Here is a 17,765-nt window from a genome sequence, read left to right on the forward strand (position 1 = left end):
GGGGAAGGGGACACACAAGGGCTCAGGCCACGTTCATGACCGAATAAACCAGTCTGAATCCACCCAGAATGTCTAGTTGTGGCCTGGGATCTAAAAGGTCACAAGTAGAAATAAAAAATATTACTAGTGCAGATGCACAGGGAAAACAGAAAACTACCTTTCAGGATCACCCCCTGTCTCATTATGTCTTTGGAGTTGCATAGAAATACAGCAGCAGTGTGTGGTCAGCAGGGATGGTCCCTCAGGGGACACCTTTGGGGGCCTTTTTTGGGGTGGCAGGACCTGCCCCCCACTGCCCTCTTCCCTGTCTCATCTTCCTCCTGAGCATGCCTCCGGCAACGATCCACCCTGCCTCACTAAGCTTACCCCTGGTGGGAACCAGCACAAACACAGCACCACCACCTCACTAGCTCTGCCTGCTGCCTCACATGCCCAGGTGCTGCCCTCTTCCTCCTTGTCATCAGCCTCAGCATCTAGAGTGTGCTGCCACTGCTGGCTGCTTGATTAGTGTGCCCTGTGAGAAGCAGTGGAGTGTGCCTTGAAGCAGTAGCTGTCTGACCTCTTTGTTGCCATTGTGCTGCAAAGCCAGCAGCAAGCTCTCCCGCACTCTCCCTCGTGCTGGAGGAAAAGGGAGGCAGTGGGAGAAAGGGCAGGCCGGAAGAACAAGCTGCTGCAAGCTCCTGGCAGTTTGCACTGTGTGCCTCACGGGAGGCAGCATGGCGTGTGCCTTTGACAGCTGCCTGGCCTCTCTGTTGCCACTACACTGCTAAGGCACACGCCATGCTGCCTCCCATGAGGCACACAGTGCAGACTGCCAGCAGCAGCATACCCCACACACTGAGGCTGTTGAGGAGGCAGAGGACGGCACCTGGGCACATGAGGAGGAGGAGGGGCCAGTGAGGCATGGTGCTGCATCAGTGCTGGCTCTCACTTGGGGGCAGGGCTTCATGCCATCACTCACCTGAAAAGGTGAAAGGCAACGATCCAGTGCTGCTGGTCAGCAGGACCTAGGTAGTTTGTTACTCAGGTGCTGCTATCACAGGCAAGCAGGTAACACACTGTAATACTAGCTTGAAAAAGGTAGCAAATCTTCAGTGGCATAATATGTACTGATGTAACTAAAGATATGATGTTCACCAAAAGCAGAATTGTGTACTAAAGAGACATTCCTTATGCTGCTTCAATTTTCTGAATATGCTTCCTTTAGCATGCTCCCACTAACATCTTTCTTCTTGCTTGCAGTTTATAAATTTTTCTAGCTAAGGCCAGATGTCTTTACCACTAAAGAAAATTATCTTTATTTATTTTATTGCTTTCTTTTGAATAAAACTATACTTGCAAGTACTTATAAGTTTCATTTGGGAAGAGGTAGGGAAGAGGAGATGCAGATTGCTGGATAGATTTTACAATCAGCAGCTTGAAATGTTTTCTGATTTAGTAATCATCAACTTGTAATATAATTTCAGGTCCTTGGATGCAAATGAGATTCCACCAGAAGCTGCTACAGAACTGAGCAATATATATGAACTTTTGAAAGGATGTAAAAATATATTAAAACGTAATGAAAAGTACGTATTGAAAAGTCTCTCTCTCTCCCTCTCTCTCTTTTAATGCCAGTACTTGTTCTGTGACCACTTGTTCTCTTTCCCAGACTATGGGAAACACCTATATTGGGCAGCAGCAATATAGGAAGGTGCTAAAAGGTATCATCTCATACTGCATGGGAGATGGCAATGGTAAACCCCTCCTGTATTCTACCAAAGACAACCATAGGACTCTGTGGTCACCAGGAGTCGACATCAACTCGACGGCACACTTTACCTTTTACCTTTACTTGTTCTGTTTATATTGCACTCAATCCAAGAAGTTGAAGTTGACATAATATTTGCTTTTTATTTTGCAGATCTCTAAAGATCTGCTTTATTGATCAGTTGTGATTTTCTGTATGGTCACAATCTTGCCTAGCACAAATAGAGGTATTTTGTTATCTGACCTGATAGAGCCACCTCCCTCCTCTTGCTCCTTGGCAATTGCTAACCTTTATCCAGAATGGAAGGCTCCATACTTCTCCTTTCCCCATCCAGCCTTCCCTATCCAACCCAAGACCTGGCTTGAAATTTACTTCAAACTCAGATAATTCCTGGCTGGAGTCCTGGGCTAGACAAGGCAGGCTGAATGGGAAAGAAAAATTATGGAGGCCTTCCATTCTGGATAATGTCTGGTTCATGCTAGCGAGGGCGAGGCTAGATGTGGAAACAGGATGCACACAAGCTTCCCATTCTTGAGAATGACTTGTGCACTGTACATATGCCAAAAGCAGATATTTCCATTTGGCCCAATTTCTTAGATTTTTAAAGCCAAGAAATATCAAAATTTCAATCCCTCTGTGTTAGCATGGCTGTGCTTGTGCTTGTCCTTGAAGCGATCTTGCACTTATTGCCCTCTGCCAGCTTCCTCTATCTTTACTCGTAGAACATTCCTTTTTTGTAATTTGAAAATTACAGTCATCAACCCATCCCTCAGAAGGACTCTGAGCAATCCACAATTATGTCCCTGAGAGCTGTGCAACCCTCAGGGATGTAATTGCATGTTGTTCAGAGCACTTCCTGGGGAAGGGGAGATTGGCAAAAATCACCCCCCTCCCATCCCCTGTGCACAAGCACCTGCACTTCAGAAGCAGGGATGCTGCCTCTACAGGAGTGTATCCTTTGGCTACATACAGTGGGTATTGAAAAGAATCACCCCCTTCGATAGACCTTAAATTCTGGTTCCCTTACATCCTGAAATGAAAACACAAAGAAAATTCCCTTCACCAGCTGTACTTATCCAATGCAACCTATAACACCCAACTGAAAAACATCACAATTACAGTCCAGAAAAAGTGTCAGAAATAAAAAACAAGAATTACTGAGATTGAAAAAGGATCACACCCCCACCCCATGTCAATATTTTGTTGAACCACCTTTTGCTTTAATAACAGCCTTGAGTCTGTTGGGATACTTCTCTATCAACCTTGCACATCTAGACGGAGCAATATTTGCCCACTCCTCCATACAGAACTGTTCAAGTTCGGTCACATTGGATGGTAGGTGTTGGTGGACTGCTATCTTCAAATCTCCCCACAGATTTTCTATGGGATTTAGGTCTGGGCTCTGACACATGAGGACGTTCACTTTTTTCTCCTTCAGCCACTGTGTGGTCAATTTTGCTGTGTGCTTCGGATCGTTGTCATGTTGAAAGGTGAATCTTCTGCCCATCCTCAACTGTCTGGCAGAGGGTAGCAGAAAACTCTTCCAGAATCTGAAGGTATTTTGCCCCATCAATTTTTCCTTCTACCCTAACGAGAGCCCCAGTCCCTGAGGCAGAGAAACACCCCCACAACAAGATGCTGCCACCTCCATGCTTCACTGTAGGTATGGTGTGTTGTGGAAAAAATGTGGCTTGTTCGGGAGGGTCGCAAGGAGAAAGCCACTTCTTAAGAAAGGCCACATTAAAGCTCATTTGAGCTTTGCCAGAAGGCACCTTGAAGATTCTGATGCCAAATGGAAAAATGTCTTATGGTCAGATGAGACCAAGATTGAACTATTTGGCCTCAACACCAAACAGTACACCTGGCGTAAATCCAACGCAGCTCACCATCCACAACACACCATATCTACAGTGAAGCATGGAGGTGGCAGCATCCTGTTGTGGGGGTGTTTCTCTGCCTCAGGGACTGGGGCTCTCGTTAGAGTAGAAGGAAAAATGGATGGGGCAAAATACCGTCAGATTCTGGAAGAAAACCTGCTACCCTCTGCCAGACTGCTGAGGATGGGCAGAAGATTCACCTTTCACATGACAATGATCCAAAGCACACAGCAACATTGACCACACAGTGGCTGAAGGAGAAAAAAGTGAACGTCCTCATGTGGCCCAGTCAGAGCCCAGACCTAAATCCCATAGAAAATCTGTGGGGAGATTTGAAGATAGCAGTCCACCAACACCTACCATCCAATGTGACCGAACTTGAACAGTTCTGTATGGAGGAGTGGGCAAATATTGCTCCGTCTAGATGTGCAAGGTTGATAGAGAAGTATCCCAACAGACTCAAGGCTGTTATTAAAGCAAAAGGTGGTTCAACAAAATATTGACATTGGGTGGGGGGGTGATCCTTTTTCAATATCAATAATTCTTGTTTTTTATTTCTGACACTTTTTCTGGACTGTAATTGTGATGTTTTTCAGTTGGGTGTTATAGGTTGCATTGGATAAGTACAGCTGATGAAGGGAATTTTCTTTGTGTTTTCATTTCAGGATGTAAGGGAACCAGAATTTAAGGTCTATCGAAGGGGGTGATTCTTTTCAATACCCACTGTACATGCAGCCTTAGTCAGGATGTTGGCTAATGAATGCCCAAGAGGCAGCTGCCCACATACAGATAGTTATTTTCAGGCTCAAGTAGTAGGAGCAGCACAGCCCAGTTGATGCACAGGTCTGCTGATGGAGATAAGCAGGGGTTCATTTTTTTCTCTGCCTCCATTTTCTAGGGCAACTAGTCTTTGTCAGAACCAAGATGCTGGGAGGGCCCTGGCCATGCTGTGTTATCTAAACTGTTTATAAAAAGAATTAGGGTTGCTTTCTTGCAAGATGGGCACTGGGCACATTCCTTTAAATCTGATACAAAAGAAAAATGCCAGCCATGTCTCCTTCCATCCATTATCTCCAAGTACTGTTATCTGCCCTGTCTGATTTCTATGGCAAGCAGATTTTGATTATAACATTCAGTGGGTAAAGGAGATGGGTAGACAACAGAATTGGCAAGGGAATGAGTGGAAGGTGCCTTCTCTCCCATTGAATTTAGAAACATGAAGGAATGTACCCATTCTTCAGGTTACAGGGCGACAAACTCAAAGAGAATTAAAAAGCACATGACCCAATGATCAGTGAGTATATGTCCACACCATATTTTTCCATCTTACTGATGAATTTTTAGAAAAGTCTACCAGATTTTAATTTTTTTAGTATTTGTTACATGTTAACAATAATAAGTAAGATTGGATACAAAGTCTATTGTACTTGTGTGTAAGATTCATTGCCACGGCCATTCTAATTAATTCCAATTGATTCTATTTTTGCAGAATTTCATTGCTTCTGGAGTTAGCTCGTCTTTCGCTGAAATTAAATTGCATCTCTATTGCAGCATTATGTATAACTGATTTGAAGAGCTGTAAGATCACAGTGAGTGTTCAGAAATTCTTCACTGAATTACTGTGTTTCTTAATGAAATCACCCTTAATGTAGGAATGTTCCTTCCTTTTTGATTCATTTAAAAATGTGAAGTGGTGTGTTGAATAACAGGAGAATAAATTCAATCATACTTATATGATGTTAGCTATTGCTAGAACCCATGGGAATCACTGCTCCAGAAAAACGGTTACTGAAACTATTAAGGAAGTAAACATATCACTGGAAATATAAATATGCCACTATAGATTTAACAATAAGGAAATTTTTGAAATGCTGTGCACAAAGATTAATTATGTTTGGCCAAGTATATGCTTCACCTGAGCTGGGTTAGAAAACGGGCTATAAACACACTTTATTTGGGAAGAATCACACCTATGTGGAATATTACATTCAGCCATGATAACCAGTATGTCCTTACTTCCCCATGAAGCCCTTTTGCTAATTTGGGGTATGTGAGAAGGGAGATAAGACATCTTTATAGTTGTTTTACCTGTCTCCTTAGTTGATCCTAAATGTTAAGTACTTGCAGAATGAAAATATATATTGGCACAGGCTGCAGGGCGACTGGCCCACATCACTGATAATGCAACATCTACACAGATCAGAGGTTTTTCAAGGCTGCAGTAATGCAATGACAGGTTAGAGTGTAGTATGAAATCATCCACCTGATGTGTTGGCACAGCGATTTTGCATCATCTAACCAAAACTTGTACTTTTGCTTAACTGTGTCATCATAGTTGTTCATCTGGCAAGCTAGTACTAAAAATACAAATGCAGTACTCTGTGATTAAACATCTAAAATCACCAGAGAGTCATCATGATCATTTCTTTCTCTGCTGGTGTAGGAGGGCACCCATTGCGGGTTATCTCCACCCACATGCTCCACAGGCAGGACGATTCAAATGAAGAGAACCTTTAGGAGCCTGTGTAGGGCAATCCCCCTCTAGTCCTGCCAGTGCTCCAGAGAGCCACTCTGTATCAGCTCTTGCTGGTTTTTGATGCCTACCTTTTCTAACTTGCTAGTTTTTCAAAGAACTTTTGGTTCTTATCTATTGTTTCTTTTCTCCTTATATCTGAATTCTCCCCTTCTGGGCATTCTTCTGTTTTCCTTATCCATTCCTCTTTCTTTTTCTTTCTTTCTTTCTTTCTTTTTAACATTCATATACTGCCCCAAACACAAGTCTCTGGGTGGTTTACAACAAAATAATAAAAACAGATAAAAAGATTATAACATTAGAACAATTAAAATTTAAAATGTTAAAATTATTAAAAACACAATTAAAACAATATCTAATTAAAAGCTTGGGTGAACAAATATGTCTTGACTGCCTTTTAAAAAGTTGTAAGAGATGGGGAGGCTCTTATTTTAGCAGGAAGTGTGTTCCAAAGCCTCGGGGCAGCAACAGAGAAGGCCTGTCCTTGAGTAGCCACCAGACGAGCTGGTGGCAACTGCGGACGAACCTCTCCAGGTCATCTCAATGGACGGTGTGGTTCATAGCGAAGAAGCATTATCTTAAATACCCAGGGCCCAAGCTGTTTAGGGCTTTATAGGTTATAACCAACACCTTGTATTTTGCCTGGAAACTTATCGACAACCAGTGTAGATCTTTTAAGATAGGAGTGAGATGGTCTCTCCGAGATGACCCAGAGACCAACCTGGCTGCCGCATTCTGAACCAACTGCAGTTTCTGGACTATGTACAAAGGCAGCCGCACATAGAGCGCATTGCAGTAATCAAGTCTGGAGATGACTAGCAGATGTACTACTATTCTGAGGTCATTTATCTCAAGAAACGGCCACAGCTGGTGTATCAGCTGAAGCTGATAAAAGGCACCTCTTTTGTTTCTCTTTCTCTCAAAAACAAACAAACAAACAAGCACAAACAAAATCATTGGTTGATCCTTCTCTTTTTCCTTCCTTCTTGCCTTGCAATGGATTCTGCGTGGCCCAGGCAGGTGAACATCTTAGTTTTCTGGCAAAGCTATGATAAGTCTTTCCCACCCAAACACTCCGACGCCAGAATGCCAGTGGCTTAGCCTCTAGAGGGAGCACATTGATTGATTGATTGATTGATTGATTGAATTTATATACCACCCAATGGTGTACAGAATTAAAACACAATATAAAAATTTTAAAACTATTTAAAATTCATAAAAAGAAAAATCATAATAGATAAAAACACATTAAAATTTGAATATTTTGGTATCAGTTGAAGGCCTGGGAAAATAGGTACGTCTTCAGAGTCCTCCTAAAAACAGAAAAGGAGATGCTCTTATTTCAGCAGGGAGTGAGTTCCAAAGCCCTGGGGCAACCACAGAGAAGGCCCAATCCCGAGTTGCCACCAAATGAGTTGGCGGCAACCATAGCCGGACCTCTTCAGATGATCTTAATAGGTGACAGGGTTCACAACAGAGAAGGCACTTTCTTAAGTACTCTGAGCGACACTAGGCCCTCGCTGGCTCTGACTCTCCTCCCCAACCCAAGAAGAGGGTTCTTCAAAGGCCTTGGGTTCCAGTCACGTTTCTCACCATTGAAGTTCACTAGCAGAGGGAGAAATGGAGAGGGATATGTGGCCACCAGCAAAAAAGCCAAAGAGAGGAAGTCAGGCCTCAGCATCTGTGCCTGTTCCAGAATGCCCGCTGTCTCCTGTTTCACTGCTTAGTGTTGTGCCCGAACCGGTCCGGCGGCCATTCCAAAGAATGGCCGAACTGCCGGACCGGTCCGGCCCTGCCTGGTTCGGGTCCGGGTGGGGGGGTATGCCTTTTCGGGTCCGGGCGGCGATCGGAGGCCCGGTCTACCCAGCGATCGGAGGCCTGGTCTACCCGGCCCTTTCCCGGCGGGTAGACCGGGCCTCCGGCGAACGGTGTGCTTTGCGGCGCGCGCATGTGCGCGCGCGCAAAACACCATTCTGCCGGAGGCCTTCCAAACGAGAGGAGCTCTGTGCCGGAGCTCCTCTCGTTTCCTATCCGGTGAGCGGTGAGCGAGCGGGCGGGCGGGCGGGCAGCTAGCTGGGAGGGAGGGAGGGCTGGCATTGGGGGCTCTTTCGCCGCGGCCACGGCGGCGGCGGGGGGGGGGGGCGGCTGGTTTCCAGCGCCCCTATACTAGAAAATACGGGCGCTGGCGGGGGCAAGGAGGCGGGAGGGCTAAGCAAGCCCTCCCCGCCCTAAAAACAAGGCCCCCCTTCGGTGCCGGTCCGGACTTCTCCGGACCGTGCACATCACAATCACTGCTGGCACAGCCTGATGACTCCACCAGCCAGCAAACTCTGGACCCAGAACTCCCAGCTAGGCCATAAAAGACACTTCCAGTGTCCTCACCCTCTCCAGTGCCACTCCCACACAGCCGCAGCAACAGGAAGCATTGTAGACAGATGATCAGAAGCAACTAGCCACTCCAGGACTGGTGAGACCCACCCTGCTATCCCAAACCCTATTTCTCCACTGGTTCTCCCGTCTAAGCCCACATCCCTTCCCATCACAGGAGACCACCCTATAGCATCTAGTTGGGAAACCTGACTGTTCCATTAATCAATCCGTGAGGGGCAGAAATCGGAATGTGCAAACCGCACTCAAGAGGACTCCAGACAGAGGTCTTCCTCTCCATTTTCGTCCCCTGATCACTTTCCTGCAAAGCAAAACGCAGAAAGGGGTTACCAAGGGAAAGTCTCAAGTCAGTACTCCCCAACCAGATATGCACTCATCAGGAGAGGGGTCTCCTGGCACACACATTCTCTTCCACAACTAGACCAAGACAAGGAATGACTCTGCCCCATTCATCCAGTGTCCAGTGACATTTATTTTATTTTTATTTATTTATTAAAATATTTTTATACCGCCCCAAACTTACGTCTCTGGGCGGTTTACAACATGGCTGACGGGTTTGGTTGGATGACCAGGGCGAAAGTGCACTTTCCCATACTTAGAGGCTAAGTATGGATGTTAGGTAACATCCCGTAAGGAGGATGTTAGTTCACTCCTCGCTCATGCACTTTCCACATGGGAGCTGGAGACTGCACACCCATCTACCTTGGGAGTCTACCTTGAGGGGCTCCTTAGTACTACCGGTTCTCCAAGCCCATGCAGGCCAACATTCCTATGCCTGAAAGCTTTCTAGATGCATTAAAGCAGGAATGGCTGGCACCCTCCTCTAATAAACATACTATTTAGTTAGTTAGTTTGTTTTCTATAGCACCATTCCAAAAATGGCTCAGGGCGGTTTACATTAAAATAGCAAGTATTTACATAAGTACTAGCAACCTACGTAATAAATGACACAATTTCCCTTCCCTTAACAGATGGGCCAGTGGTGGCATTGCTCAGTGGAGCAATCTTGCCTAAAGATGATGACACAACCCCAGGAGAACCCCCTTACAAAGAAGCAGATGCATACCCATGAAGCATAGACTCTAACCATTAGGGAAGGCACAACAGCCTCAATAATTTCTAGGGTCTCCCATCTTACGGTGGGTGTCCATTCTCTAGCATCTGTGGCTGCTATTAAAAAACAACTGAAAAAACTATAGTTTTTTGGGCTTTTACCCCTTAGGGGATGCCTCTCTCCTTCTGGCTGTTCTGCTTCTGAAAGAGGTAGTTTTCATGGTAGATGCCATGCTGCATAGTGTTGGATTAACAGCAAGAGCCATGCGAGCAAATGTAGCCAGAAGAAACATCTGGCTTAAACACTCGCAAGTAGATACTACCTCTAAATCTTACTTGGCCATGATCTCCTTGCATGGCTCCAAATTATTTGGTGACAATGTGCTGAGGAATGTCCTGATTGAGTGTGGGGACAAGTGCAGAGCACTCCCTTCCTGGGAAGGAGGACAAAGGATCTGCTTGCAGGTTTTTGTGGCCTTTGGGGTTTTACAGGCCATCCTTTTGCCCTGGGGGCACTCTGAGGACGATGCTTTTTTAAAATTATTATTTTTTAGTTGACCACGTGGCCCAGGCAGACAGGCCACTCATACCTAGAGCCATTCACCCTTTAGTTCAGGACTCCAAGACAGCAGTCCTGAATCCTTGCCACCACTGGTGGGGGACATCTTCGGACTTCTGGAACACCTGGAAGCTATCCACAATAGGCAAATGGGTACTGCAGTCACTTCAGTCAGGGTACATGATAGAACTACAATAAATAGCAGAAGCCCTACAACTTCAGGATGTCTTAGTGCCCATAGTTCTGAGGAAAGCTTACCTGCATAGTCCCATCCACCTGGGCAGCAGATCCTTTGTGGTTTTGTTACCAGAAACAAAACTTCCAATGCAGGCCCCTTCCTTTTTGGCCTGTCCTTCACAAAGATGTGGACTCCACTGGTTGTCTATCTGTGTCTGAAGAGAATACATACAAATGCATACCTACACAACCTCCTCCTGTGCAAGAGTCACCTTCCCCTTCCCTGTAGGATTCAGCATCTCAGGGTCATCACAGATATCCTGATAAACAGTTTCTTACCTTCACAGGATCACACCCAGACACTGTACACTCTAGAGGGGTTTGGATAACTTCATGGAGGAGAGGTCTATCAACAGCTACTATTTAGGGGGGCTATAGGCCACCTCCAGCCTCAAAAGCAGGATGCCTCTGAGTACCAGTTGCAGGGGAGTAACAGCAGGAGAGAAGGCATGTCCTCAACTCCTGCCTGTAGACTTCCAGTGGTATCTGGTGGGCCACTGTGTGAAACAGGATGCTGGACTAGATGGACCTTGGGCCTGATCCAGCAGGGCTGTTCTTATGTTCTTATGTACTTCAGCCAACTGACATGCATGCAGATATTCAATTGTTAGCACGCCTCCTGGGCCTGATGGTCTCTTTGTTGGACTCAGTTCCGTGGGCCAGGCTCCACTTCAGCCTCCTACAATGGACACTCCTGCTACATCAAAAAGCATCCAAGATTCTACACTGAGTCAAAATACACCTCACCTTCACAACAGTGCATCACATCAATGGGATTCTTAATAGGAAGGCAGACTTGCTGAGTCCCCAGGAACTGCCCCTGGGGGAATGGAACCTCAGCACACAGGTCCTGCAGTGGGATATCAACCAGCTGGGAATACCTGAAATCAGCCTCTTTGCCTCCCTGGTGAATGCCAAGTTCCCCAGGTTCTTCTCCTGGTTTCCCATGGAGGGAGCAGAGTTAGCGGATGTTCTGTCATCCCTGTGGCCTCTGCTACTCCTATACACATTTCCACCAGTACTGCTCATTGTCAGGTTCCTCAGTAAAGTGCACACAGATGGAGCTGAAGTGCTCCTCATAGTCTACCTTTGGCAGAACCACCACATCACACAGATCTGTTCAGCCAAGGGCCCCTTCTACATTCCAATCTGGCATAGCTATAGCTTGCCACATAGTGGCTGAATGCCACATTATAACACTACCCAGTTATTCCCTCAGATTGTGGACATGCTTTTAGCATTGTGTAGACCCTCTGAAAACTGTATTTAAACGTATATCTGGATAAACTTTATTTGATGGGCTTACTGGAATGCCCTCAATATTTATCTAATTGCAGACTGAACGTATTAATGGACTTTTTTTAAAAAAAGAAAAAAAGCCTTAACAAAGGCCTTAAGGCCTTAAAGCCAATGCACTAAAGCAACAGGCTTCTTCACTGGCCAGGTGCATATCTGTCCAGACCAACGTGTTATCACAAACCACCCACTTTACATCACCTCCTTTGAGGTGTGCCTGTGTTAGCACCTCTGACAGTACCATCTGTGCGTTTTCTCTCAAGATTCAGCTTGCCTAATTCCGGACCCCTCGTTTATTCCTAAATTAAACTCTAAATTCCACAGATCCCAGGACATCTGCCTTCCTTCGTTCTATCCGCATCCAGTGCATGCTAAAGAGGAATAATGGCATAAACTGGATGTGTGGCATGTTCTACACACTTACATCTCTAGAATATCTTATTCCGCAGATTGGATTCTTTGTCTCTTTTCTGCCGACTGCCATGGGACAAAAGGTATCTAAATTCGCCATGCACCATTCTGGTGTATGAGGTGCAACATCTGCCTATGCTGTTCCATGTAAAAGTTCCCTTAATTTAAATAGTCCTGCCTCTGGAGCATGTGTGTGGAGATAACCCGCAATGGGTGCCCTCTGTTACATCAGCAAGAAGAAACCTTCACAGTGAGTACCAATGTTCCAATACCTTAGTGGAAATATGTTTGTATTAATAGGACACTGGAAAAGAGATTGAATTAGACTGCTTGGAATGTGACTATGAAGTCCAGAAACTTGGGCCTAAAATTGAAACTTACGCTAAAAGTGTTGTGGAGGTATGCTTGTTTCTTAATTAGTACTACTTCATAAAGAAATTTACCTTGCCCCTGCCAAAGATTTGGGGTTTCTCTCTGTGGCCCAAATTACATGTTAGATTTAGCACATTAGTGGCCCTTGCATGCTCCCCATTACCTCCCACAAAAAAACAGCAGCTCTGGAACCACCAATCCAGATCAGGACGGCTCTGAGAGAGGGGAATTAACTTTTTCTTCCCACTGTGGTCCAAGTAGCCCCATACAGCTGCTATTTGCCTCAGGAGAGAAGTTGCCATTTGTACCTTGATCTGATCTGGATTGGCATGGCAATAGGTTAAATTCCTTCTCCCTTTCATGCTGATCCAGATTGGGCCACCAGCAGCTCTACGATGAGGAAAAAGCAAGAACACAAGTGCAATAATGTGCTTCCTAAACATGTAGTTTTCTGTCACTGTCTCTTTCTTGGGCATCAAATATAGCTAAACAGCCAAGATAGGAAAACATTCCTCTTGCTAAACTTGAAAAAAAGAGAGTAGTATGCTAGTTCAGGGACCAATTACAGTTGGGTGAGGGATTTGAAAAGAACTTCCTATAGGCCAGAGGTTAAGCCCCATAGTAAGCTATTTTATTTGTTTAATATTTAGAATATTTCATATCCTGCTCTTTAGTTCAAAGGCTCTTGCGATGGGTAAAAGTGCCGTTGAGCCGGTGTTGACTCCTGGCAACCACAGAGCCCTGTGGTTTTCTTTGGTAGAATAGATGAGGGGTTTACCATTGCCATCTCCCGTGCAGTATGAGATGATGCCTTTCAGCATGTTCCTATATCGCTGCTGCCCGATATAGGTGTTTCCTATATTATGGGAAACATTTTCCCATATTCTGGGGAACATACCAACGGGGATTCGAACCAGCAACCTCTTGCTCTCTAGGCAAGTTACTTCCCCGCATGGGTAGCAATGATAAAAAATACAATAAATGCAAACAACAGGACTGAAGGTGTTTGTGTGTTTTTGGACCCTTAATCTAAAAAGTGAAATCTAAAAGGCCTAGACAAATGAAAAGTTCCTCACTGACACCAAAAATACATCAAACCCTGCCAGATGAGACTTCCTCCAGAGTCAAGGTACCACAACTGAGAAGACCCTGTTTTGGGTCACCACCCACCTCACTTGTGGGGGAAACCAAAGAAGGGCTTCTGAGGATAATCCAGCTTTTCAGACCAGTTTATGTGGGAGAAAGTGGTCATTTAGTAGTATATGGCTGCTGCAGTCCCCAGTGAAATGGCACAAAACCTGTAAGGAAGCTGGGTTACTCTACATTTGGTAGACCTGATGAAGTTGCTGTCCAGATTACCTAGTGGCCTATGGACTAGGGGCAGAATACATTACTTCAGTAATCAATGCTGAAGTATATTTTTATTCTTGTAGGCTCAGCTAAAAGTAATACAGAAACTTGAACTAATTTTGCATCGTGCAATTCGACTGAAAGACCCTAATACTATTCAGACAGTATGCACAACCCTGTGGAATCTTTGCTTACCATTGCTGCAACACAATTTGAAACACCATGTACGAAAGCCATTGCTAGCTATTGCTGAGGTCTTAGAGAAGATTGACAGGTAAAATGGGTTTCAGTTTGTATTCTGATTTCTTGTTTTATAGTACTAGATAACTTATGTACAAGGGATATAGCAGGTAGCCACATTATACTTAATCAGATTATCCATCAATCATGCCTAGTATGGAGGATGTTCTCACAACCAGCCCTACCCGGGTAGGGCAGTGCTAGCCTGTGTAGGGCTGGTTGTGAGGAGTGCTGGGATCAATCCTGATGCTCCACCCCCAGTCCTGCTTCTTAATCCAGGCTTATAGTGGAGGTAGGAAGATGTATGCCCGCTTCCTCACACACTTGCTGGTCTTCTGGGTGAGCTGCTGGCAGCCATCTTACCCATACAGCCGAGGGAAGGAGTGGTCCAGCAGCAGGGAGGTATTCCAGTGCACCATGCTGCTTGTATGTTGTACTGTGGGATACCTGGCATCCCGTCTTCCTTCCTCCTGCTCCTGATCGTTGCCGAGCTCACTGCAGTGTCAATCATGTGGGCATGCAGCAAGGCAGAGCCCAGGAGCAGGATGGATTGTGTGGTGGAAGCTAGGTAGGGTCCTGCCTTCCCCCCAGCCTTCCACAGCCCCAAAGGAATTGGTTGTGAGAATGACTTCACTGTCTATTCTTACTGGCAGCAGTTCTCCAAAGTCTGAGACAGACGTTTCCCCAGACCTGATACTTGAGATCATTTTGCCAGAGATTCAGTTTGAACCATATACAGTATAGGCAAAACATTGCTTTACCACTAAGTTGTGGCCTATCTGTGTCTTAGTCTGCCTATGTGACCACTATGAAAATCTACCTTGAAATAATATTTTTATGCATATAAGAATCTTTTCAAAACTGTTTTGGTGATGCTTTTCAAGAAGCAGTTATGTTAACTGTCGGAACTTGCTCTTTGCCAGGTTAATGAACAACATGGAGAAAGTAAAATATTTTAGTAAGAAAACATCTTAATTGTTGTACATATCCAATGCATCAAGAGAATGTTTGGTTTAGAATTATTAAATAGTTTTATTTGAAAATGGCTTTGATTATGTTTCCTAGCATGTTGATTTTATTACGATGTCAAGTTCATATGGAAATTGCTTGCATTGAAGAAAAGGGAGAAAGAATAGAGGTTGCCATGCAACATTTGCAGAAGGCCATCCATCTGGATAGCAATGGGCAATATCATGAATACCTTAAAATGGCTTTCCATCGGCTTAATCTAAATACTGTGTTGTACAAATCATTGGAACGTTTAGAAGACCAAGCAAGTTTGATGGTTGAACAGGTAACTCCTGGAAAAGTTATTTAAGTATATCAAAATTAATATAATTTAATCATGTATATGTAAGTATGTTATGCCTTGAATCAAAGGTGGATCCTTCATAAACATAAAGACTCTTTATAATGTATATTGAAATAAAGGGGTCATGACATGCATTTTTTTTAGCAGAGTTTAATGAACAGATTTACGTGTGACTGATGGATATCCAGCATCATCTGACAGACATATCATTTAACCTTTGATGTATTGCTCTAGAATCGTAGCCCCAAAAATGAACATTCTGAAGTGAGCAAGTTCCTTGAAATCTTGAGGATCTGGATCGTGATCCATTGATCCCATAAGGAAATGGGTTCTGCGCATGCGCAGGCACCTCGCGGGCTGACTAAGTAGCTCCTCGCGATGCCCAACCGCCCTCTCGTACTCTTAGAGTCTGTTATATTGAACAGTTGGGTGTCTCCCTGTCAGTTTCTGTTTGACCGCCATAGTGTTCAGACCTCGTTTGGGCTCCTCGGTAGCAGAAATTATTGTGATTACTTGCTTGTGACTGCGGACTGCAGTAGGACTGCCTTTTGGATTTTGGACTAGTTTAGTTGAAAGATTTGCTTGACTACCTGGCATTTTAGACCTAAGAACTGTTTCTGGGATTGAGATAGCGTTACGGACCAACTTTGTTGACAGATCGGACGGCTACTTTGACTTACTTGACTTCGGATTGTCGAATGGAAAACGCAACGAAACCTCAGAGAAAATGGAAGCTAAAAAACCTTTCAAGCGCTGTGTCAAATGCTGCGCAAAGTTACCTTCTACCAACCACCATGACACCTGCCTACTGTGTCTCGGGGAAGAACACAATACGGCAACCTGCAAGATCTGCTGCTCGTTTTCAAAGCAGACCAGGATGAATAGAGCCTTGCACCTCTGCGTTGCGTGGTATGATGAGGTGCTGCGCCCTCCTACACTTCACCCAAATATGCCATTGACATCGAGGGAAGATGGCTCGAGTATGGCATCGACATCAATGGGAGATGGCTCGACATTGGTGCCAGCAGCGAGGTCGAGGCAGCACGTATCTGTACAAACACAGTCTAAAACCGTGCCTGCAGGCGATACTTCCAAGAGACCACTGGAAGTCTCCTCCAAGGGAATGAAACACAAGGACAAGAAATGTCATCATGACTCACTGGAAATGAGTCACCGAACACCCTCTCCATCCTCAGCTCAAGGATCAGACACTGACTGGGATGCGGATGTTCGGGGGACTGGCTTATTATGGACGTTGACAGCTGCTCTGAGACTGGAAGAGTCTTTGCTGTCAAAGGGCACTAAATCCTCGAGGTTGGGTAACTCGACGACGAGGAGTGATGAGTCCAGCCCATCTCCAAGCCCACCTCCAACACAGCATTCATCCCCATCTCCAGAACGGGAACTGGAGTATTCTGATTCAGGGGACTCAGACTCAGATCGGGTGAGTCGTCACTCAGATCCCCCTTTGGATGTTCCTCCCCGCCTTTCGAGATCCCCCACAGAGGAACTTAAGGCATACCACTCTTTAATTAGAGAAATCACAGAAGCACTGGGGATGGACTTGAAACAACCAGAGACGGAAATATCAGACCCCGTATACAATATGATGGTGCATGCCAGGGCGTCACAACCAGTATCTTTGCCCATGATCCCTGCGATAGCAAAGGCTGCCAAGACTTTTCCAAGCATGGGAAACTTTACAGACCTTAAACCCCACATCTAAATGCCTTGAAAATCTCTACAGAGTTCAGGAGGGAGAAAATGCCTACCTTCTCCATCATCAAGACCCAAATTCCATGGTTGTAGATTGTGCAACTACATCCAAGGGAAGATGGCAATGCCAGCAGACAAAGAAGGCAGGAAGATTGATGTTCTAGGCAGAAAGCTATACACTACTTCGAGCCTAGCTATACACATAGCTAATTATGCAGCCTATATGGCACGTTATACTCACCTGCTTTGGGACAACTTACTACAGGTTTCCACCTCTATGACTCCAGAGGAACTGCAAGATAAATTCAATGAGGTTTATGAGAAAACCACATCAGTAACAAGACAACAACTTAGCGCCTTCAAGCACTTAGCGGAAACGGAATCAAGGGCTATGGTTACTGCTGTCACATGCGCCGCTATGCTTGGCTCCAAGCAATGACACTACAGCAGGTTATGAAGGACCAGGTGGAAAACCTGGCTTTCGATGGAAAGGGTCTGTTCCATGAAGACACTGACACAACCATGGAAAGTTTAAAGAAATCAAAATTCACAGCAAAAACCTTCATGGTGACAACCTCTTCATCGAGTTCCCGTAATCGAAATTATGCCCATCAAAGGCCATACCGATACCAGGAAAGGAGGGCTTTCAGAAGACAAAATGGAGCCTACCA

At 45.1% G+C, this 17,765-nt stretch overlaps 1 protein-coding gene across 15 annotated transcripts in view; it reads left to right on the forward strand.

The window, feature by feature from the left end:
- CFAP46 (cilia and flagella associated protein 46) overlaps positions 1-17,765 on the forward strand; it is a 252,958-nt gene that overhangs the window by 20,534 nt on the left and 214,659 nt on the right. For all 15 annotated transcript variants that reach the window (XM_053308139.1, XM_053308141.1, XM_053308145.1 and 12 more), the window contains exons 10-14: positions 1,467-1,568; positions 5,117-5,216; positions 12,405-12,503; positions 13,910-14,100; positions 15,132-15,360. In XM_053308139.1, coding sequence (XP_053164114.1) covers positions 1,467-1,568; positions 5,117-5,216; positions 12,405-12,503; positions 13,910-14,100; positions 15,132-15,360 — 721 coding nt within the window. The remainder of the gene's footprint in view (positions 1-1,466; positions 1,569-5,116; positions 5,217-12,404; positions 12,504-13,909; positions 14,101-15,131; positions 15,361-17,765) is intronic.

This window comes from Hemicordylus capensis, chromosome 3, assembly GCF_027244095.1.
Source record: "Hemicordylus capensis ecotype Gifberg chromosome 3, rHemCap1.1.pri, whole genome shotgun sequence".
NCBI lineage: Eukaryota > Metazoa > Chordata > Lepidosauria > Squamata > Cordylidae > Hemicordylus > Hemicordylus capensis.